At 38.7% G+C, this 21,699-nt stretch overlaps 2 protein-coding genes across 3 annotated transcripts; one reads left to right on the top strand and one right to left on the bottom strand.

Moving 5' to 3' along the window:
- Positions 1-70: 70 nt before the first annotated feature.
- Positions 71-16,266, bottom strand: knl1 (kinetochore scaffold 1). Of its 2 annotated transcripts, XM_035423206.1 has the most exons (27): positions 15,954-16,265; positions 15,599-15,660; positions 15,062-15,110; positions 14,833-14,892; positions 14,647-14,732; positions 14,399-14,454; positions 12,464-12,485; positions 11,943-11,983; positions 11,182-11,234; positions 8,870-9,889; positions 5,516-8,521; positions 5,281-5,431; positions 5,118-5,179; positions 4,917-5,015; positions 4,656-4,771; positions 4,246-4,336; positions 3,990-4,106; positions 3,810-3,897; positions 3,485-3,568; positions 3,223-3,262; positions 2,975-3,079; positions 2,211-2,311; positions 1,856-1,924; positions 1,657-1,766; positions 1,207-1,328; positions 641-766; positions 71-372 (listed from the first exon to the last, which is right to left on the bottom strand). In XM_035423206.1, the coding sequence occupies exons 2-27, from the start codon at positions 15,622-15,624 to the stop codon at positions 276-278; spliced, it is 5,997 nt and encodes a 1,998-aa protein (XP_035279097.1). In that variant the 5' UTR covers positions 15,625-15,660; positions 15,954-16,265; the 3' UTR covers positions 71-275. The 2 variants fall into 2 exon arrangements, with proteins under 2 accessions (XP_035279097.1, XP_035279096.1); XM_035423205.1 differs by having other exon boundaries at positions 5,516-9,889; positions 15,954-16,266.
- Positions 16,267-16,331: 65 nt separating this feature from the next.
- knstrn (kinetochore localized astrin (SPAG5) binding protein) lies at positions 16,332-21,493 on the top strand. The gene is made up of 9 exons (XM_035423207.1): positions 16,332-16,448; positions 16,721-16,812; positions 16,965-17,097; positions 17,704-17,733; positions 17,844-17,937; positions 18,344-18,458; positions 19,093-19,154; positions 19,567-19,641; positions 20,306-21,493. Exons 2-9 carry the CDS (start codon positions 16,752-16,754, stop codon positions 20,438-20,440), a joined length of 705 nt encoding a protein of 234 aa, XP_035279098.1. The 5' UTR covers positions 16,332-16,448; positions 16,721-16,751; the 3' UTR covers positions 20,441-21,493.
- The last annotated feature ends 206 nt before the right edge of the window (positions 21,494-21,699 follow it).

The raw sequence follows: 21,699 nt of genomic DNA, 5'->3' as shown, positions 1-21,699 counted from the left end.
CAATATATATTACTGACAGAGCACAACAATCTAACTTTGAACTCATTCCACACAATTAGAAAAGAAAAAATGTTGTTCTTTGTGTTTTATTATTAAATGATCATAGAAAATGTACATATCTAGAAAGTCAAGATCTAATTAAGCATGCTATTGAATTAATATTAACAATATAGAATAAGCAAACAATTATTTGAAGAGAAAAATCTCCACACATAGATGACAAAATTTCTTTAAACATTACATTAGAATGGACGGCTAAACACAGAAAGCTCATCTCAGCACAACAAAACATTATGGATCCTCTTCACTATCCTCGTCAAGTAGTTTTTTGCAAGTGTTTCTGCAGCTATGATTTCCTCCACTTGGTCGATCCTGAGATGGAAGATGAGGAAAATAAAGGAACATAGGTTGAGCTTCTTAATACAGTTACGTTTACAGTATGTCATTTATCACATCCACATTCTTCATGACAATATTAAATAATTAAAATTGTATGTGTTTTAAAACATTTTTTAAAGGGTATTTGTATACACTTTGGTTCCATGTAGAAATCACAGCACTTTTTATGCATAGTCCCCCTGTTCTGTCAAAAAAGGAAGGGCTGTATAAAAGACAAAAGAGTAAGCTGTACGTTGCTTACCTTGTATTTCCAATATAGTTTTGGAAGTTTATCAACTGGAGTCCAGTGAAAGGATAGGCTGGTGTAACAGCCAGTGTCAGCTCAAACTTGGCACAAGCTTTAAGGCTAGAGAACAGAATTCTCACTCTGAAATACAAAAGGACCGATAAGAGTTCAGTTCAACATTACAAATTAAAATAAGCCAGAATGGTCCACAGGCAAAAATAGAGTTGTTCTCTGAAAAAACAATGTAAATAAATGGACAGCACAAAAGTTTGAATCAGTTGACCTTAAAACAAGAAAATAATGAAGTAATTGAAAAGCATATACCAAGTCATAGGGCCTTACATCTAGTCAATCCTAGTTTTCAAGATTCATTTCCATACGAGTTACTATTGAAATCTAACCTTTGTACATATATTGAATAAAAAGTATTCCAAATCATCTTTCATTCATTCATTTTATTTGAATCGTAGCTAATGGTCAGTAAAATGGTGTGGAAGGGTTGTCCTTTAAAGATACTACAGCAGATAAAGACTCCTGTAGTTTTGGGACCGGCGTAGTGGGGCAGGACAAGACAGACTCACTGAGTGTCCACACAGCCGATTTCCAGGATGTCCAACCTGAGAGAACCCCACTTCTGTAGACGGTGGATCTCCTCCCCAAGGAGGCGACAGCGGCTCACCACCAGGGCCACATCATGGAGGAGCTGTAAACGGAAGGCAGGAAAGCAGCATGACAAGCCACCCGCAACCCCAACAAAATAGCATTCCATTGGTCCTTGATGAACGGTGACCCCGAGTACCGACTGTTAAGGAAGCCTCGTGCGTCTGGTGGTGACAACATGGACTACATCCATACCGACCTTCTGCCTTGCGTAATAAGATATGCCCAGTGTGCACCAACTGAGCATGTGAGACACCTTCTGCCTAGCCCCAGCACACAAGTTCACAGTTTCCAGTCAGGATTCATCTGTGCCAGTGCCACAGAATCAGAACTGGATTATGCCTAGGGGCAAGGCCTGGCTGACCACTTACCGCTGGGATGTGTCGACTCGTCGGGTACCTCTGGGCCCAGCTGCTCTCGTTCTGTATGAACTGGCCAAGGAGGCTGTGGACCAGACGGGCGTAACAGTGCGAATTTTCCTCTAGGAGAAGAAGAAGAAAAAACAAGCACTCGAGCAACATAAATTCGCATTCCTTAAACTGAGAAATCTTAACACCTGGTTCTCCTCACCATCCAGCTCCAGCTGAAATGTAATATCTGCAACGTTCTGCTCAGTCTCTTCACCAGTCATGGTTTTATCTGTTAAAAGGTGAAATGGCAAACAGGTTTACTGTGATTTGGGTTCACAAAATCTCACAAATGTATGTATTAAACAACCTTAACAATTGTTCAAAAATACTACCTTGGCTTCTAGTATTGTAACAGCAAATCAGGAGCAAATGGCTGTCATTTCATAGTCACAGTGGCTGGTTTTATATAAGCAAAAAATCCCCATGAGAAGAGTAATTTATGCTTAGCAATTTAGATGATTTAAAGTATTCGTAACAAATAACAGTGATGCAAAAAGCCCCCCCCCCCCATTTACCAGCAGGTTTTTCAAACAGCACCTCCAGGCCCATGGAGTCATACAGGAATGTGAAGACTGCCCTGTCGTCAGTCTTTTCAGACAGCCTCCACTCAGTCAGTCTAAGGGGAACACACAGACATGCTGACATGGAAACTTTTTAGAAGTTATTATGAAAATGCATATAGTAGTATATAAAAACAGAAACTCTCTCAACACAAAATAAATCATTTTATGAGCCATGCATTTCCAGTAGATTTTTATTTATTTTATTTTTTACACGATACAAGTGATACACAAATCTATGAGGAATTTCAGCCTGGTTGAGGAAAATGTGCAGTATTTCAATCTGACAATTTTAAGAGAAAGGAAATTCAACTCCTGAGATTTTTTGGATATTAACTTGCTACCCAGTCAAGTGCTATAGCTCTCTCATGCTTTACCCAATCCCAGGAAAAGAACAGAAGGTGACAAATAGGTGTCAATGACACATCTATACAGGTAGCAACCATAGGGAGTAAAATCCAATGACTAGGGATATTTAGCTCGCTAGAATTCTAGATAGCTAATTATCCAACACAAATTCTGTAGCACACTCATGTTACGAAAATAAACAATCCTAGGAAATAGGCTGTCCAACAGCACGCATCGTTTCAGCTGTTGTGCTACCTCAACAAACTTACGCTTGCCATCATTTCAGACGACAGTTCACGTCCTGTAGGCCTTATGTGAAATGATGGGAAAACACAAGTTATTTAAATAATAACGTAAAGGGCGGTACTGACCTATCCAGAACAGTGATCTGCTTTTCGAGCTCCACAGTTTCGTCCTGCAGCTTTCTCACTTTGCCTGCTGAGCTGTTTTTCTCCAGTTCCAGTTCACACACCCGCCTGGAGAAAGAGATGACTTACAACTGTATCTAACAATTTCCCCAAGAATGACTGGGGCCAGCAAATACATTTCCAGAGAAATATCTCAAGGCCAAGACAGCAAGCTGCAAGGGATTAATACAGCTGAAATGATTGCATCTTACCTCTCATTGTCAACAAGAGCCACGTTGAGAGACTCCAGCTCTGTAAAGGCAAATAATTCAACTTTCAGGCTAAAAGTACTTGGCTCAGAATATACTGCTGCTATCATTTTACTTATAAGTCTCAATTAGGATAACAAAAAGATACAAAAATAGAAAATAAGTCACTCGCATAATTGCACAACTGACATTTACTTAACACAGATCCAACACAACAAAATAAAGACTTCATAGCTTTAAAATTGCAGTTTTAACTGAAATTCACCTTGTTGTTTGAGTTCTAGGGTGAGTTTAGTTTCAGAGTTGGCACTGTACTCTTCTACCCCAGCACAATCCATTGAGGACAGGTCTATGAAACAATAGAGTAAATAAAAAAACAGCCATTCTTCAACCATAGAGGCAGACAACCACCTTCTTTCAAACAGAATAATCAATGAAACCTTCATTGGAATGGTTCCTTAGCATAGGTTATAGCAGACAACCAACAAAACCATACTATACGTAAACTAAAAAGCTGAAGCCAGCTTGAAACTCCTTGTGTATTATATCAAGAAATCAAGGCAGGCAGACACGCTGTTAAGTGAACATACCAGCTTGCAAGTCATTCAAGCATTCATCAAGATGTTTCAGCAACTCATCCATGTCCTCAATCTTCTCTGTCAAGTTCTGTTGTGCAACCTTTGAAGGGCCAAAATGGGACAGGTTAATGTAATGATTAAAAGCTTTCGGTTGAAACGCCCAGACTGATCGACTGTCTCTGAGGTTCTTACCTGGGTTGTGTGCACTAGTTTGGAGTACAAGCCAATTTTCAATTCATGGGAGAGAGATTTGCTTTGCTTTCGGAAGTACACCTTTCTCTCTTTCAGCTTGGTCCCAAAGCTCTGTAACTGAAGTTAAAAAAAGAAATGAAAGGCAGAGGACTGCTTGATGTCCAGTAACACAGTACCATTAATCAGTTGCACAAAATTATGAAAGTCTAAAAAGGTCTAGGGCAGGACATAACATAGCTAATTGCAAGTGAAGTACCTGCTCTTCAGAGTAGGTTTTTGCCTCTTCCCAAAGTGCTTCATTAGTGGTTTTAAGAGATTTATCTTGGTCTCGCATCCGTGTTTTCAATCTGCAAGGTGAAAAAGACACCAAACAAACTTCCCTCTCATGAAACACCAATATTTATAAATGAATAAGATTAGTTAGCCACTTTTATTTTACAACTTACAAAATAAAATATTCTAGCAACTACCCAACAGTATAAAGTGAACAATGCAATGTCCCATGTTGCTTTTGGTGTCAATAATTTCAAAACCAGGCTCTGTGATGCAGAAAACAGTACAGCGCAGAAAGATCATACTACTTTTATTGCAAGTCATGGTTTAACACATGTGCTTCCCCAAGAATATTAAGCTCATAATCTCACTGAAATATACAAGTAATCATACTTCTCCACCATCTCTGTAAGCTCTTGACAGTCCTCTTCATAAACCCTTTGTTTGGGGCGATTAATGTGCTTCTCCAACAGGACTGCTGCTGAGTTAGGCGCTGAATTGGTCTCAAACTGAAATTTGGACAAGCACAATGAGGATGTAAAAATTAGACTGAAAGCCATGACAAAATGAAAAAACTGCATTTCTGAAACTCTGATGTGTTTGATTTTAGCTTGTAATTAGTGGTATAGTAGGGAAAAGTAGTGTAAGCATTACATTTTCTGGGAGAACACTCTGCCGAGGTCTGTGGATGTTAAAGTCGATGCCAAAAAGCTTCAGGAACTCCCTCATGGTAATGCTACCATCTTCCAGTTTCTGAAATTGTGTTGAGGGCTAAGGTTAATGAAAACGTTCAACATTATTGAAAATAAACCGCATAGAAACCAGAAAAATAACTTGCCATGTTCAATAAATTACCTGTTGAAAGTTTATTTCATGTGGGTCATCAAATTGGATGTCATACTGACTGGTTCTGTGACCTAGAACATAAAATGATTACTTAAGATAGGGCTCAACATTGGTACGACGACTACATACATTCAATGGAATATCAATATGATACACTTCTTCAGATCCTTACTGCTCATCTCAAACGTCCCCTCACATCTCTGGTTTGGTGTACCGCTGCTGAAGTTGGTGCTGTCCAGAGTCTTTGTCAGGAAGCTAGGGGGGTTCTCTCGTACAATATCCACAACATTGCTGTCCCACTGAACAACATTTGTGGACGGTTCCTGCAATGAGAGAACATAAAATAATTTTCAGACTAGGCTAGTTTGTTTCACTTAAGGGAAAAAAATAGGCAAGACAACACTTACTAGATTTTGGTTGGAAATGGTAAGGCTTCTCATCTTCCTTTCCTCCGGCATGTCACATTCATGACCGTCCACAGGGAAAGGTCTCTTCTGGCCTTGTGTGACATTCTGAATTGGTTCAGCATCTACAAGAGCCTGACTCACACTTGCCTCCTGGTCACGGTCTCTGAGGATGTTGCCTTCAACTGTTTCAGACAGATCCTCCTCACTGCTGATCTCGGGCAGCGTTTCTTCAATGATATTCTTAACCTCACCATGGTCTCCATCTTTCTCTGTAACACCAACTTTGCTTTTACTTGGCAACATTCTGATGTCACTGTGCCCTGTGGGGTCCTCTCGATTCAGGTTGAGTGGCATGCTCCTCCGGGGCAGCTTTGGCAGAACACCACCAACAAACAGCTGGGTTGTCCAAGGCTTGATGTTCAAAAGTTTAAAAGTTTCTGTCCTGTTGGTTTGTCTGTCCAATTTTGAATGATCTGGCTTCATGCATAAGTTTGCACCGCTACTGTAGTCATCAATGCCAGAGTGTACTTTTTGTACGCAAGTTGCTTCTCTAGCCTCAGGTGATGAAGGGGTTGTCAACCGAGGTATGGGGACTGTGTGACAACCTCTCTCGAGGTCAGACTTTTCATTTATCATAAGGCCAATGTTCTGAAGTTTTGACTGAAAATCTGCCAAGGTCATCCGCCGAGACTTAGGTCGTTTTTCAGTTTCTTTTCCACCATGGCCTATTCCAGAGGAATCAGTGGTAAATACGTTCTCGGAGTTGGCTGTGTGGGACATCTCTTCATCGCTAATCACAGTATAATTCACAAGAGGAGCATTACAGCTGATTTCATCAAGACTTGTTAAATCAGCAGACATGAGGGTTGTGCCTTCAAAGGCAATCTGGTCACATTGCCCTGTATTTTCTTCAGCCACAGTTTGACAATTAGGTAGACATGGGGAAGGAACAGAATTGGTTGTGGGCGATGAGCAAACCTGCCTTTCCACTTCATCAGCAGAGGCGGGTGTATTTTCATCAGCTGCCATGTCGTCAGTTTCAGAAAACAATTGGGTTTTGCTTGAGTCTGGCAGGGGACCTTTTCTCATTATGCAAGTGGAGGAATTTACCATCTCCGTGTTTCTGCTGATGATACAAACACTCTGGTTCTTTTCATTCTCCACGCCTTCAGATGATGCAGCTTCCGAAGTAGAACCGCTACCAGAAGAAGCCGGCTGAATACTTATTTCTGTGGATTTAGCTTTATCAGAGGGGAATGTCATTTCTGCCTCATCACCATCTGTATGGCTGCTTTTCACAGAATGTCCAGCAGGGGTTTTGATCATTTCAATGCCATTGTCTTCTTCAGATGAAATTTGTTTTATATTGAAATCTGATCCACAATACACATTACTCTTTTCAGTAACAGGCAAAGGATATTGCTTTACCTCATATTTGGACTCAGAAACATTCTTGCGTCTGATTTCAATATAATCAGGTTCACAAGCAGCTATTTGACTATGTGCTCTTCCCGTAGCTTCAGACTCATCCAAAGCTGTGACTTTGATTGTTGTAGGGGACAACTTGGCTGCTGTGCCACATCCACTTGTGAGTAATTTCTTACAATCCATGTCAAGTCCTATAAGCGCTTTGGGAACCTGCACCCCACAGGAACCTCTAGGAAACATGAGAGGTTTAGAGGAAGGCAATATACAGGACAAGCTTTTTCTCATAGTGCTGAGTGAGGCCTTTGCTGTTCCACAATATTTGGAGTCAATAACAACAGTCCGGCTTCTGGTCATTTCCATGTCATTAGGATCAGATGCGGAATCCCACACCCCACTGCATTCATAGTTTTTTTTTGTAGTGGATAATCTATCCAGCATTTTATTCCCACCAGTTCGAACGCAGGTGTTTTCCACAATGTTCCCTGTAAAGACATCAGTCATCTCCATGTCATGGCCCACTTCAGAAAACACAGTCGTTTTGTTTGGAGGTGACAGGCAAGATAATCTTCTTACTTTACCTAAAGAGGGATTTACTGGGAAATTTTTGGAATCAATTACTACAGTTTGGCTCCTTGTCATATCCATATCATCAGAATTTGATGATTGAGGGCAGGGTAAACTGCCATGAAAAACATTAACATCTCTTTGGTTACCTGTCCTTTCCATACCATCAGGTTGACCTGTGTGAGCAACAGTGATTAGCTGGTTATTTCCAGCTACAAATGTTTCATGTCTGTCGGTGGAAGGGTTCTGGTTTTCTTCAATATGCCCTGTAAATGCGCCGGTCATCTCCATGTCATCATCCACTTTTGAAAACATAATGGTTTTGTTTGGGACAGAAAGGTAGGATACACTTCTCACTTTGCCAAATGAGGGATTTACTGGACAGTTTTTGGAATCAATCACTACAGTTTGACTTCTTGTCATATCCATGTCATCGGCATCACCTGTGTGATCATTAGCATTTGTGGTTGGGAATAACCTGCTTGTTGTTTCATTCCTTTTAGTGGAAGCGTTCCGGTTTTCTTCAATATGCCCTGGAAAAACATCAGTCATCTCCATGCTATGGTCTTCTTCTGAAAACACAATGGTTTTGTTTGGAGCTGACACGCAGGATGCATTTCTCACTTTGCTGAGAGAGGCAGTTTTCATTGGAAAATTTTTGGAATCAATAACCACAGTTTGGCTTCTTGTCATCTCCATATCATCCGGATTTGACAGTGTAGCTGACCATAAACTCTTATCGCAGACATTAGCATCCATACGGCTACTTGTCCTTTTAGAAAAGTCCTTCTGACCTGAAATGGAATTTGTTGCAGGAAATGACCAGAGACTTGTTTCATCTTTTTGGGGGGAAGAGTACTTGTTTATCTCAAAGACCCCTGTAAAAGCATCAGTCATCTCCATGTCATGATCCACTTCTGAAAACATGACCGTTTTGTTCGGAGCTGACATGCAGGACACACTCCTTCGTTTTCCAAGTGAGGGGGTTATCTGACAATTTTTGGAATCAATAACCACAGTCTGGCTCCTCGTCATCTCCATATCCTCTGGATTGGACAGTGTAGTGGGCCACAGACTGTTATTACAGTCATTAGCATCCATCTGACGACTTGTCCTTTCAATAAAGTCCGTTTGACCTGCATGAGAAATGGTCTTTGTTGCAGGAAAAAAGCAGATACTCCTTTCATCTTTTTGGGTGGAAGAGTACTTGTTTACATCAAAGTGCCCTGTAAAAGCATCAGTCATCTCCATGTCACGATCCGCTTCTGAAAACATGACCGTTTTGTTTTGAGCTGACATGCAGGACACACTCCTTCGTTTTCCAAGTGAGGGGGTTATCTGACAATTTTTGGAATCAATAACCACAGTCTGGCTCCTCGTCATCTCCATATCCTCAGGATCAGATGAAGCTGGCCACAAGCAATTAATAACATTGGGATCAATCTGGGTATGTGTGTTTTCCATTCTATCAGTTTGACTCAAGTGAGAAATAGTATTTGTTGCTGGAAATAACCATCTAACCCTTTCATCCCTTTTGGTGGAAGGGTTCTGGGTTTCCTCAATGCACCCTGTAAAAGGACCCGTCATATCCATGTCATGGTCTGCTTCTGAAAACATGACAGTTTTGTTTGGAGCCAACATAGATAAACCCCTCGCTTTGCCGTTTGATGAATTCACCATATGGCAAGTTCTTGAGTCGATAACCACAGTTTGGCTTCTTGTCATTTCCATATCCTCTTGCTCCCCAGATAGTGCAAATGATTTGCGTTTAAACAGTCCATCATCACCTATTATAGCTGTATGGGTTTTTGTCAAGTCCATGTTTTCCTGTTCCAATATCATGGTTCTCTCACTAAGCCAATGACTTTGCTGCTGTGAGGACTCATCTTGGTGTGCAGACTTCCTTGTTGCAACTGGAACTTGGTTTTCTTGATCAACTACTGATCTATGAGCACGGAGCTTAGCAAGAAAATTTTTTGCATCTACTTTAGGGGCAGGGGATGGAACTCTCGTAAAAGGAGTTGCTGAACTTGTAGATTTGATGTTGCTCGATAATCTTCCAGAGCCACTTGACTGAGTCAGACTTGCAAGAAAGTCCTCCAACTCAGATTCTTTGATTGGACCTTTCCCTGATGTTGAACAACTCTCAAAGACTGTGCCTTCCTTCCTTGAATCGTCAAAGCCAGTAGTCTTGGCTCCCCCCACAGCAGAAGTAAAGTCAATGTTTCCACAGCTAGACATAGCTGCATCAGTCCCATCTTCTTTATTATCAATAATAATTGTGTGAGAGTGGGTCATATCCATGAAGGCAGTATCTTCTTCAGAGAACACCACTGTTTTATCACAAAAATCATTCTGTGCTCCATAGCCAAAGATGTTTTCCTAATTGAAAGGAAAAACAAGAATATAAATCAAAAACATTGTGAGCCAAATTCTTGTAACGGCAGTGAAATAAAATGTCTTCTTAAATTTGCTTTGTATCCAACATTCAATAACAATCAAAGGTCTGTGGCAAATATTGTTTAAAATTTACCCAGTCAATAAAAACAATTAGGGCCATATTTACTAAGTATGGCGAAAATAACTGTCAGTGCCACAAAATTCTGCATCACCGCATGTTTTCAATTGGGGATGTGAACTACTTGACAATTAGTGAATTGTCAGTCGCAAGCACAAATGTTGAATGGTAAATTAAATTAAAAGAAAATAAAAAAAGAACATTTTTGATTAAGTCTTAAACTGTTAAAAATAAAATACCACCAAATATTGTGTTGTGTTGACATAGCCTCATCTTTTGGATGCTCCAAGTGATTAACAGAAAAGAAACTGCAACCAGGTCATAGGCATTTATAATAAGTACACATCAGATTGGACCATATGGTCGACTATTTGCTTTGTCAAAGCATACCAGGGTGTTACATACAAAGGCAGCTTCCTTCATTTGGACGTTACCACAACCCACTTCACAGTAAGTTACAAAGTTGCTTGTGCGTCATTAGTATTAACATTAGTATGTGCCCAAAAAAACCTACGTATGCACATTATTCGGCACCTCTGATACAATCACACCGACTAGCTATGCGTGCAACTTGGTTTAAGTTGTATCCGACTCAAATAAGTCCTGAATGTAATTGAAACAGCTAATGACTACTACAACATGTCAAGCTGTTTGAAGTAAAATTTCATACTGCAAGGCTAAATATTTTCTATGAGCAAAATCTGAAAACTGTTACATGTATGGCGACTCTCTCCTACTCTAACACGGTGACGATGTCTCCTCTTATGAATGGCCATGCTCCAAAAAAGTTAACACCCGCTTTTTGCAGATATTAAAAAACAAATACCTTTGCTACCAGCCATAATAAATCAGCTGTAGCAAGTCATATGCATAAATTTCCATTATCCCCTCAGAACACCCTAAAAGTACACATATATTAACCAAAACGCATATTTTAGGGATGCTGCATTTCTCTCATTTTACCAGCGCAAACCTCTGGTACGGCACCGAAGTGAATATGGAAAAGGCTATTTGTCTCGTTAGCATCTATAAAATCCTCAGAGATCCTTAGTAAATATGGCCTTTAGTCTGTTTGTGAAGGCTAAATCAGTTGTGCTCTCCCTACAATAAACTTCACTACACCTCAACAACATCCTTTGAATTATGTATACCTCACCTTATTTTGGTGCTGTGAAGCATGCAGGGGGGCATTCAGCAAGGTCTCCATGCCTGAAAAATATGTTAAAAATATTTTATTTATTTACTTATTTATTCTGTTTTAATTGAGATATCAGAGTCAATGTTGCATACTTTTTGAAACATATTACCTCTCCTCTTACAATAATGATTCTGTTAAAAGCAGATGGTGTTTCAGACAGACGAGAGTAAAAAGCAAAAACCAATAAATAAACTAGAAATACAGCCTCGCGGCTGTATGCCTCCGCCAACCAAGTCAAAAACGTGTTTTGTGAGGTCACACTGACCTTGACCTTTGACCACCAAAATCTAATCAGTTCATCCAAGTGGACATTTGGGCCAAATTTGAAGAAATTCCCTCAAGGGGTTCCTGAGATATCACGTTCACGATAATCAGGACGGACGGATGGACGGACAATCCGAAAACATAATGCTTCTGGCCACGGCTGTGCCGTCGCGGAGGCATAAAAATATTTTAAATAACACTACCTACCATATGTCAAGTCATTCTTAATTCCTGTTTTACCCAAAAACATTTTTTCTTGAGTATTAACTAGCTACAACTAAACAATGGGGATACTTTATATGTTACATTTTCATTCATCGGTCTAAGTCTGATCTTAAAACTTTTGTGACTTTTAATTAATATATGTATTCCATAAATGTGATGCGGAAATGATACTTCTTTGTGAAACAAACATAGTAATGAATGTGTAAATCTGTAAATATGAATCGCTTTACCAATAATTTGCTGTCCTCCATCTTTGACAGTGTGGATGCCTCTGGTGACGAGGAAACAAAAAAGAAGTCAAATATACACAGCAGAATATGCAGAAGATATAAAGCTAGAGACAAATGGTTTATCTCTGTATGGACATTTCTTCTTTCATAAATGAAGAGTCATTTGTGCAGCAAAGATAAGAAAATTGCTCGATAAAATCTTGAACATGTGTACGAATATGTAAGTGCTAAAAGTCCGTAGGGCCAATTTTCTTTTGACCACAAAGTAAATACCACATTGCTGATATTCTACATTGCACATAAATTGAAAACATCCGGCCAACTAAAATCATACACTGAAACTGAAATAATATTTTTTTAAAACCAAACAGGATGAACTACCACTTTAAAAGTGAAGGCAAGTACATTGTATCCCAGGAAAATACATTTAAAGCACTGACATTAGTCTACAAAAAGCACAAGACATTTCTCTACAATCGGGTACATTCAAGGGCATATATGCAATGAACATTCCCACTTACGTATTATCCAGTGTTTCTTCTCCTATTAAAGCAAGAAAATGTACATGCTTTACTGAAATAATCAACAGATTTTTTTTATTTTTAAAAAGAACATTGCAGCTTGTGGATTTAAATGAAAAGGTTAATCTGGAGCAGAAATTACACTGCATGTAGCTGTAACACAAGAATTAACTGACATATACCTCAGAAATCTAGAATGGTGCACACAGAACAGCAATTCTTCTCAGAGGTCACTGACATTGCCCAAGTCACCAGAGGCTTGGTCAACCAATAAACAAGGCAAACATACTGAGCTTCTAATCAGAAAAGCCCAGGATTGGATGGCCTTTTGGTAGAATTTTACAGGTAGGCCTAATTCCTAAAATTATTGATAGACTCATTAATGGAAATGTACGATTATACTATTCACAGGAGTGTGTTGCCACCAACTTGGCAGGAGGTTCTGCTCCCTCCAATTTGCAAACTAGGGAAAGACCACATGCGGATGAGTTCACATTGTCCAAATTAAAGTATATTTAATGTTAACTGCTAGGATTGGTTGCCTGCCATTGCTCTTAGACTGGAAAAATACCCTCCACCCTTTATTTAATAAAGACAAGTATGACTTCATTTGAAACCGTACATTAGCTCTCATGTTCTTTGAAAATGATCAATCCCTTCCAAAACATCTTGCAAGTGTTTTTGTAGTGCAGACATCTGTAAAAGTCGCCCTTACAGCAGACATAATTGACCAACATATTGCTGCATTCTATGATTATTCTTTAAAAAATGAAAGTAAAATGGGTCAGTATTTGGTGTTATTGGTCAATATGCCCTATATTACATACAGTCAATAGAATGTGCTCACATAGCCACACATGGTTCGGCAACTACTGATACAGCTCACTTACAGTGCTTGCAATGTCTAACAATTGCAGAGGGTTAACACATCCTTTCCATTGGATTTTTTCACATGATAGCACTCTTTATTCATGTGAAATAATTTAAACGATCAAAGACTGATTTAGTCAAATACGTTTATCCATCATAAAGAAAGACCATTTAATCTGAAGAGATAAACCACCCCTCGAAAACATCACATGCTGTTTTAACTGGGTGTACATCCTGTTTTAACTGGGTGTACATTATCTTATTTTAAGTTTACAATTCAGACTCATACATTTCCAGCTCACAAACTGCTGGCTCTTAATTTCTCCAGTACATCCTTTGATCAGCATTTCCATTGTATACATTCAAAATTACCCCACGCACACACAAAATGAGTACAAGTTTATACAAGTCAGCTTTTTCCCGCAAAGGATTGAGTTCTGTTTACAGTCAGCCAGGACAATAAGAAGCAAAAAAGCCTGTCTTTTAGCTTCTCTTTCAAATATCTGCTGTTCTTCACTTGTAAGAAGGAAATTAGAGGCACACCTACAGCAATATAACAATGCTATTAGTGGTGGCTGTTATGGTTCTTTTCAGAGCTTAATGATGAAAACTGTTAAAGAGGAGTAGCTGAAGCTTCAGTGAATGTGAATGGCAAGTTCACATCTCACTGGGAGCTGAACATAAGAAACATATCTGAACATTGAGGTGAATCAGTTCATTTTAGTTCACAAAAAAGATTTGTTCAAAAAGAATGATTCGTTCATGAACGACACACCGCTGAATGCGTAAATGCTCATATGCCCAGGATTTGTGTAGCCTGCTGCTGCTATTCATGCAGTGTAAATTAGGTTTATGAACTGTGAGCATCGATATCGAACTTGTTAATCTGTTTTGCTAAATTATCTACATTGGTCTACATTATCAACATTAAAACATCCAGGTTAAAACATGTTTTCTTCATTCAAGGATACGTACACAGAAAAAGACTTATTGAAAGGCTTCTCTCTAGCTCCACAAATTGAACCAAAGAGTGTACAGTCTGAACAAAACTGGTGGACAACTCACCTGTTCCAGAAAGGTCTTGCAACAAATTCTCAAAAGAAGAACCATTTTTAAAATCTCTGAAAATGGAAAGCAATTAGATTGTGTTACAGAAGATCGTCAATAATTTTTAAATGATTTTATTTCAGTCAATGGACACTTGAAGTATTCATGTTTGGTAGAGAAGACATTTGAATCTTTTTTCCATACATTTTACTACTCTATAATTTTGATATGATTTTTAAAATATCTAATGTACACAGATTACTTACTTTACGAACACATGAATATCGTTTGTTGAAGCAAAGCTGACTCTCCTAGAGTTCCTCTTCTTTTCAGTTGGTTTAGCTGTTTCCTCCTAAATGAGTACAACCACATGGAAGAAATAAGACTGGTTGTGGTCCTATGCTTTTTACGAACTGTCAGTTGTGTCATCCAACACTAGCAAGATACAGTACCTGACAGTCTTCATTGTCTGTAGCAATAGATTTCAGGGGAGTCCGAGGTGCCTTCAAGATCTTCATAAAATGTGTTCACCCAGGGATATTGAAGCACAGTACATGAAAGACGTAAAACAATATATTTATAAACAGTATACTGAAAAATAATCAACCATTACATTGGCTAGGGTGGACTGCGGTAATTGCAATTCTAAATATGAGGGAAACAACCAAAACAACTCCTCACCGATGAAATTCTCCTCTTAGTCTTTGTGGGTTGTTTCAGCTCGTCCATTCTACAAACAATTAAGGATTGTTAGTGTACAATACCGTAATGCGAACAGTGCCACCAACGTTAAAATATTGGACCTTACATAGCAGATAGCCAGCTACAGTTAAGACAGGTGTCATCACATTGTCTACCTACAGTAAGTCACGCTAGTTTACTTCGACACACCACAGTTGGTTATAAGGAGAGATAAAAATGAATCTTCCTTTGATTAAAAAATGAAATCTTAGGACTAACAACATTAAGCCATCTCATGTACGATGTAGCGTAACGTTAGCTAACCATCTAGTTCGCACTGTACTATTAATCAAAGCTAGATAGCTGAATACTAGCTTGTCTGTCAAATTCAGGTACCAAAGCACTGACGTTGCGGTTATACAGTTAACAAACCTAGCCATGTATACTAGATTAGCTTGCTTGTAGATCATCTACCAAATGGAATCGAACTAGCAAATTAATTAGGTCAGGTAACTTTAGCGCTAAGCAGAAACTCACTCAGTTTTTAACTCGGGATTCTCCATAGTCGCTTGCAGTAGAAGCTAACGTCACGAAATGGCCTGGGAAAACAAAACCGGGCGTCACTTGATTATTTATCTGGACATAGTACGTACCAAATATTTGTTTAGATGAAAATAAAAATAATTAAAGGTTAAGAAAACACATTCATCGGCAGCTGTTTGGTGAGTTTAACTGTTATGCTCGCTAGCGAACTAGCAGTTAAGTGCTAACTAAACGATAATCAACGGGCAAATTAACAAGAAACGTTAGAAGGCCAATAACAACGAACTCACTGAAAACAACGAACAGAGACATTCATTCATGATATCGATATTTATATAATGCAACATACCGTATAATTAATAGGAGTTTGTTATACTGAAGCCCTCGTTCATTTTAATCTTACAACTGAGTTTCCATTATGCACTAGCTAGTAAGTTCGTCCCCAAGTTACTGTTTTTGAATTTAACCGCGCTCACTATGGGCATGCGCAATTTCCTAGTCTAAACGACAATACTTCCTGTTGTGTTGCAGGAATAATATTATGAACAATATTATCCCTGATGTGTTATAGAGAATTCCCGATGTAAATGAAAAACATTGTCCAAAAAGCTATTGCATAACACGGCATGTCTATACGCTTTAAAACTCAATACGTTATCAAATGTTAAAAAGCTATCAATATTAACGTATGTATACGTAAGTTCCTTTTTCAAATATGAAGAAGGAAGTGACGATTATTTTTTTCAAATTAAACAGCGGTCTTTATCCACCGTCTGTCTTGGGTGGAACAACAGTAAAATAAGTGACTTTCTGGAAATGAACTTACTGTTGTCCTAGAGCACAGGTAACTTATAGTAGCTGATATTTGCTACTCGAAAAGGAGATGTATACCCTTAATGTTAGCTAACTTGATGATTCAGTTAGCCAACATAGCTGGCCAACTGAAATCTAGCTAACGTTAGCTCAAGCTAGATTGTAGCTAGCGTTAGGTAACAACATAATTACACAGATTGCTAGCTAGCTAACAGTTGACACGTAAACGCATTAAAGTTGATGTTTTTGAAAAGTAAATTCGCTTGCTGATGCATTCAAAATAACCGTAGTTTTTCTTTTTAGCTTGCGTAGTTAGATTTTTCACCTGGGACCAATGTCTTCAAGAATTCCAGTTTATCAGGAGAATCGACAACCAGAAATTACAAACCCAAAGGGTAAGTTAGCTAATGTTGACGTAGCTACCTAACGAACTAGCAACGATGATGAGCGTGACACTGTTTTTTATTCTTCTCATTTTTAGCTATCATAGCAACTGCTGGTAAAGTACAAGGCGAATAACTCTCATTTTTCTTTTTAAAACGTATAGCTACTGGTCGTATTGCTGAAAATATGAAGAGAACTAAATGTGAATTCAAAGAAACGACTATACCTTCAAATTTTAACTTTGCCTTGAAAACGGACTCGGCTGGCATACTGAAGCCTCACAACAATGTACCCAGGTAACAATGTTGATTATTTTGTCAGGTGATGGTAGTCTAGACTAGCTCGTTACTGAAGACGCATCTTTGTTTGCAGGCTAGCTCGCTATTACTATACATCACTAACATCTAATGTTGTAGTTAGGCTACTTCCCATTTTCAACTTTGGTATGTTAAATAACAGTTGTTTTTTGTGAGTAGCATGTTACGCGAGATGTGTAAAGTTGACAGCGATGTAACCTGTATTCTCTGGGCAGCTCAGAGTGAAATAAAGGTTAAACTTGCCAATAACATGGCACAGAAGTTCCCCACCCCACCCAAAAAAGAGTATTCTCAAAATAGAGGGAAAATGTTTCCCAGATTCTATATCCGATTATATTGTTAAAATATGTTAGTTTGAAGTAGATGTTGTGTAAGTAAATGTGCATATCTAGTTTGCACAAGACGCTTTACATGTGGTCCATGCTAAATTCATATTGATTCCATAAGAGAAATGATCATACCGGACGTACTGTAGTCATATTATAGGGTGTTAAGTGTTTTTTGTTTGTTTGTTTGTTTGTTTTTTGTTTTTTTTTTACTGTTTGAGGTGTAATCAGTTTTGTTGTGCTATGTTTTGTCCTGCAGGAAAAAGTTCACAGCTACGACTTACAAAGGGTAAGACATCCCTAGTAATATGTGGACTAGTAAAGACAGTCTCTATAGATCTGAGTGTTACCACTGGTCTGCATTTCTGAACCATGAATCTACTCCTGTTAATCTGACAGACCTTCATCTAGACTGGAGACAGAGCTAAGAGACCAGAAAAGACTTTTGGAAGCATTTAACGGAGACCTGCAAAAAAATCTTTTGCAGTCCAAGGTACTAGTATACAAAAATGGAAAATAAAATGCAAATCTGTGGTCCTATGGTTCAGCAAGAGGAACAGCAGCCTCTTGCCTGGAATCAGGCCAGACCATCCAGACGTCTTTACACCTGACTCCCAGTTAAAGGAAGACTGAAAACCAGTTGTTTGATGTGAATAACAGGGCTCTAAACGGTAATACGGATATGGATGGTGATATGGATATTATCCAAAGTCCTGATTTAAAGTGCCATGTTATTTTGCTCTCCCTATCACATCGAAAAGCTGCATAACCCTTCCCATAGGTTTCCTGTTGAATTCCAAGTTCTTTCAGTGACAAACCTTACATGACAGGTTCCATGGCCCTGGTGCAATTATCAAGACCGTTCATTTGAATAATGCGTGTTGAATTTACAATTGCAGGAAAAGGTTGACCTGCTGGAGCAGCAGTACAGAGATCTTCAAGGAGAAAAGAATGAGATTCAGAAGCAGCTGGAGAGCTGTCTTCATTTGCTGGTTGCAGGCAACATTGACCTGGGTAAGAATGTGATTGCACATTTTTCGGGACCCATGGCTTGAATTTGTTATTACCTCAATTCCTGTTAGGTCTTGTTGTCATTTGCTGTTGTCATCAAGCTTCCATTTTTTTTTCATGAAATGTGTTGTATTTAATAATAGTAAGAATGTGAAAAACTACTGTGCTATCGCATATATTAACATACCCATATTACCTTTTGTTCATGTACATCAGTCGTCTTCGAAAGAAATCTTATTCTTGTTATAGCCAACTATTTGTGATATTAGTAAGATCTGGTTGTATATCATATCAGTGAACATTTTTCAAACATCACTCATTCGTAAATTGCATTCTAGCTTAATCTTGCTCACTGGAGATCACTTGTAAAACAAAGTACAAAATTAGTTAAATTCTTGGCTTACAATAATTTATAATCAAGGCTTACACTTGTGATTGGCTTTCTTTGATCTTTTAGAATGGTGATTGAAGAATATATGGCGCAAGCTTTGGTTTCTGGGATTTCATTCCTAGCCTATGAGCCCAAGTGGAGTTTTATGGGGTGCATGAAACCACAGTCTAACCCTACATTGCCAGTTTACTGTTTTTACTTTACAAATGCATGTTGGGGCTGCATGTAATGACTCTTTCCCTTTAGATTTAGGTGAGGAACTAGCTGAAACAGCCCAACAAAAGGAGGAGCAAAGGAAAGAAGTGCAGGTTGGAAAAGAGTATTTTATTTCATTTTTTTAAATAAAGAACATTACTTTAGGAAAGATTATTTTCAGGGCACTGTGTTTGCAACTGATGGACAAAATCCACCAAAGAGGTGGTGTAGGAGGCTGCCCAAAAGATACAAATGAAATACTTTCCAACTACATGTTACTTATTATCTGCCTGGAAATGGAGGGCAAGAAATGGATTTTAGTGGTCCCAGTCTACCTGTTATCTTGTGTTTTTAATGAATGTGCAAACAGTGTTGGAGAGAACTGCACAGGAGATTGTGAATGTCCATGCCCTACAGCAAAGTTGTACTATGCATAGTGTTACAGTTTGGCCTTGCTTACCCGTTTATGATTATGTGAATGTTACTTCAGACCGATTAAAGCAACAATGATTTGCAATGCTGCAGAGCGTGTCCCAAGAACTGATGGGGGAGTTGCAGACGTTTGGCCAAAAGGTTTCAGAACATCGAGCACAGGTCCAGGTAAGTACAGTTTCAATCCAATCCAATCCAATTTTATTTGTTAAGCACTTTAAAACAGCCATGGCTGACCAAAGTGCTGTACAGAAAAAATAAATACATTGCAAAATAAACACATCATAGCTTTCTGAAACACATCATAGCTATAGTCATATAGATAACAGTCATATAATTGGAGAAATAAATAGGAAAAATAAAATAAAATGAAGAATAAAATAAAGGATAAAATAAAATAAGATAATAAAATAAAATAAAATGAAGTCACTGTTTCTCTGACAAAATCGCACCTTCCTGGGTTTTTGATTTAGCAGGCACCATTATCAAAAGTATCATCATAAGTATCATATGACAAGGACGTGTATATGGAATATGAAGTAATTGGGTCAATGGTTGTGTTCTTTGTGGGAATGTAAAGCTCAGGTTTAGAGGTTAAAAACACGAGGCCACAGAGCAGCCTCTGGACGTGCACATTGCTCATAATCTGTGATGGGCAGCGGCTCTTCCAGTTTGATACCGTTGGGTGGTCTCGTGGTTTAAACTGCAGTCAAACCAGTATCCAGTAGTGAAGCGGTAATTGCTATACAGGCGCACAAGCATATACTTATTACTGAAACAAACTTTTTAATTGCATTGTTGAGGTTTTTTTTTAACATTGAGCATCTTGTAGCAGGTGCAGGAAAGAATGAGGGATCTGAGAGAGAAGAGAGAGCAGCACTTGGAGGAGCGAGAGGCCTTTTCCCTGGAAGTGGAAGAAATGGAGAAGGCTCTGGAGCAGGCAGAGCAACTTCTGGTGGAAATGTAGATGTTCGTGTGTGTCTGTGGGGGTGTGTGTGTGTGTGTGTGTGTGTGTGTAGTGCAGTGTTTTGTACAGCTCTGAAATTGAATAAAACCTCAGTTTTTACCACAATTGTGTCATGCAGCACACTTGCAAGTCACTTCCTTAGGTGTTCTATTCAGTTTTTATATCAGTGTGCCAACAAATTAACAGTTTAATACACGGCAGCCCAACCCTGATCCTGGAGATCTATGTTCTGTAGGTTTTCATTTCTTCTGCTTTTGAGATCCTGGCTTGTAGACTTCCTATAAAAGACTCCATTGAATGGCATCAGTGTGTAGCATCCCATAAAGAACTTTGAAGCTTTGTATAGTTGCTATCTTCGCCCAAGCTCACATTAAATGTGCAAGTGCACTCCCGAATACCTTGTGATTTCCCTGGTTGCTGCCTCACCTGTCTCCCTAATACCTCCCAGTCCTTCAGTTGGTCCAGTTCATTGCAATAGTTTTATTTAGCTTTGTAAACAGAATTTTACAGAAAATTGAAGAAAGGTCCATAAGCGTGTTCCAAAACTATAAAATAACTTGCACCCACATGTTGGATATACAGAGTACATCTTGTTTTTGCAATAATAATATGCTATAAATCCAACTCAGTGAATAAACTGTGATAAACAAATAGTTTTAACAGTATGCCTTATGGAAATTGGCCTTGCATATATTGAAAATAAGCATACACTTTACTATTGTACTGTTTGTATGATATTTGCTCTTGTTTGAGAGTTGATGATGATTGATGATGATGATATTGGTCCTTGCTTTTGTTTTTTTTACAATTTAGTTTGTCTGCCGTGATCATGTGAACGCAGAATTATTTACAAATTGTCTTCCTGAATACTGGGTTGTATGCAGTTGGCAAAATGCCACAACTTCTTTTAGTACATTAAGGGGCAGTTAACCCATTTTGAAATTATAGTTGAAATATTAACTAGTGTAACGTCATTGCAGAACAAAACACCTGTTAAATCTCAGATGTGCATTTCCAGACTGTTATGTGCTTTAATAAAGTAATTTGCCTACACTGTGCTAGCCTAAATTTAAACTACGACAGTCACATTCTGTCGCCACTACCACTCAAGTTTTATGGTCCACCTGCACAAGACTTTGCTCGGATATACATTATATTACAGGTATGTAGCAGACTCTCTTATCCGGAGCGACTTGCACAACATTTTTTTACATAGCATTTTTCACAGTGTATCCAGTTGTACAGTTGGATATACACTG

Source organism: Anguilla anguilla, chromosome 6 (assembly GCF_013347855.1).
Source record: "Anguilla anguilla isolate fAngAng1 chromosome 6, fAngAng1.pri, whole genome shotgun sequence".
Classification (NCBI taxonomy): Eukaryota; Metazoa; Chordata; class Actinopteri; order Anguilliformes; family Anguillidae; genus Anguilla; species Anguilla anguilla.
This window is presented reverse-complemented; position numbering and strand designations above follow the sequence as displayed.

Excerpts from the sequence above, each read along its gene's own strand:
- knl1 (XM_035423205.1), bottom strand. The coding sequence starts at position 15,624 with ATGGAGAATCCCGAGTTAAAAACTGA. Across the intron at positions 3,569-3,809 it reads CTTGAATGACTTGCAAGCTG|ACCTGTCCTCAATGGATTGT; the intron begins GTATGTTCACTT and ends ATTGTTTCATAG. Across the intron at positions 1,925-2,210 it reads GCTGTTTGAAAAACCTGCTG|ATAAAACCATGACTGGTGAA; the intron begins GTAAATGGGGGG and ends ACCTTTTAACAG.
- knstrn (XM_035423207.1), top strand. The coding sequence starts at position 16,752 with ATGTCTTCAAGAATTCCAGTTTATCAGGAGAATCGACAACCAGAAATT. Across the intron at positions 17,938-18,343 it reads AAAATCTTTTGCAGTCCAAG|GAAAAGGTTGACCTGCTGGA; the intron begins GTACTAGTATAC and ends TTACAATTGCAG. Across the intron at positions 18,459-19,092 it reads TGCAGGCAACATTGACCTGG|ATTTAGGTGAGGAACTAGCT; the intron begins GTAAGAATGTGA and ends CTTTCCCTTTAG.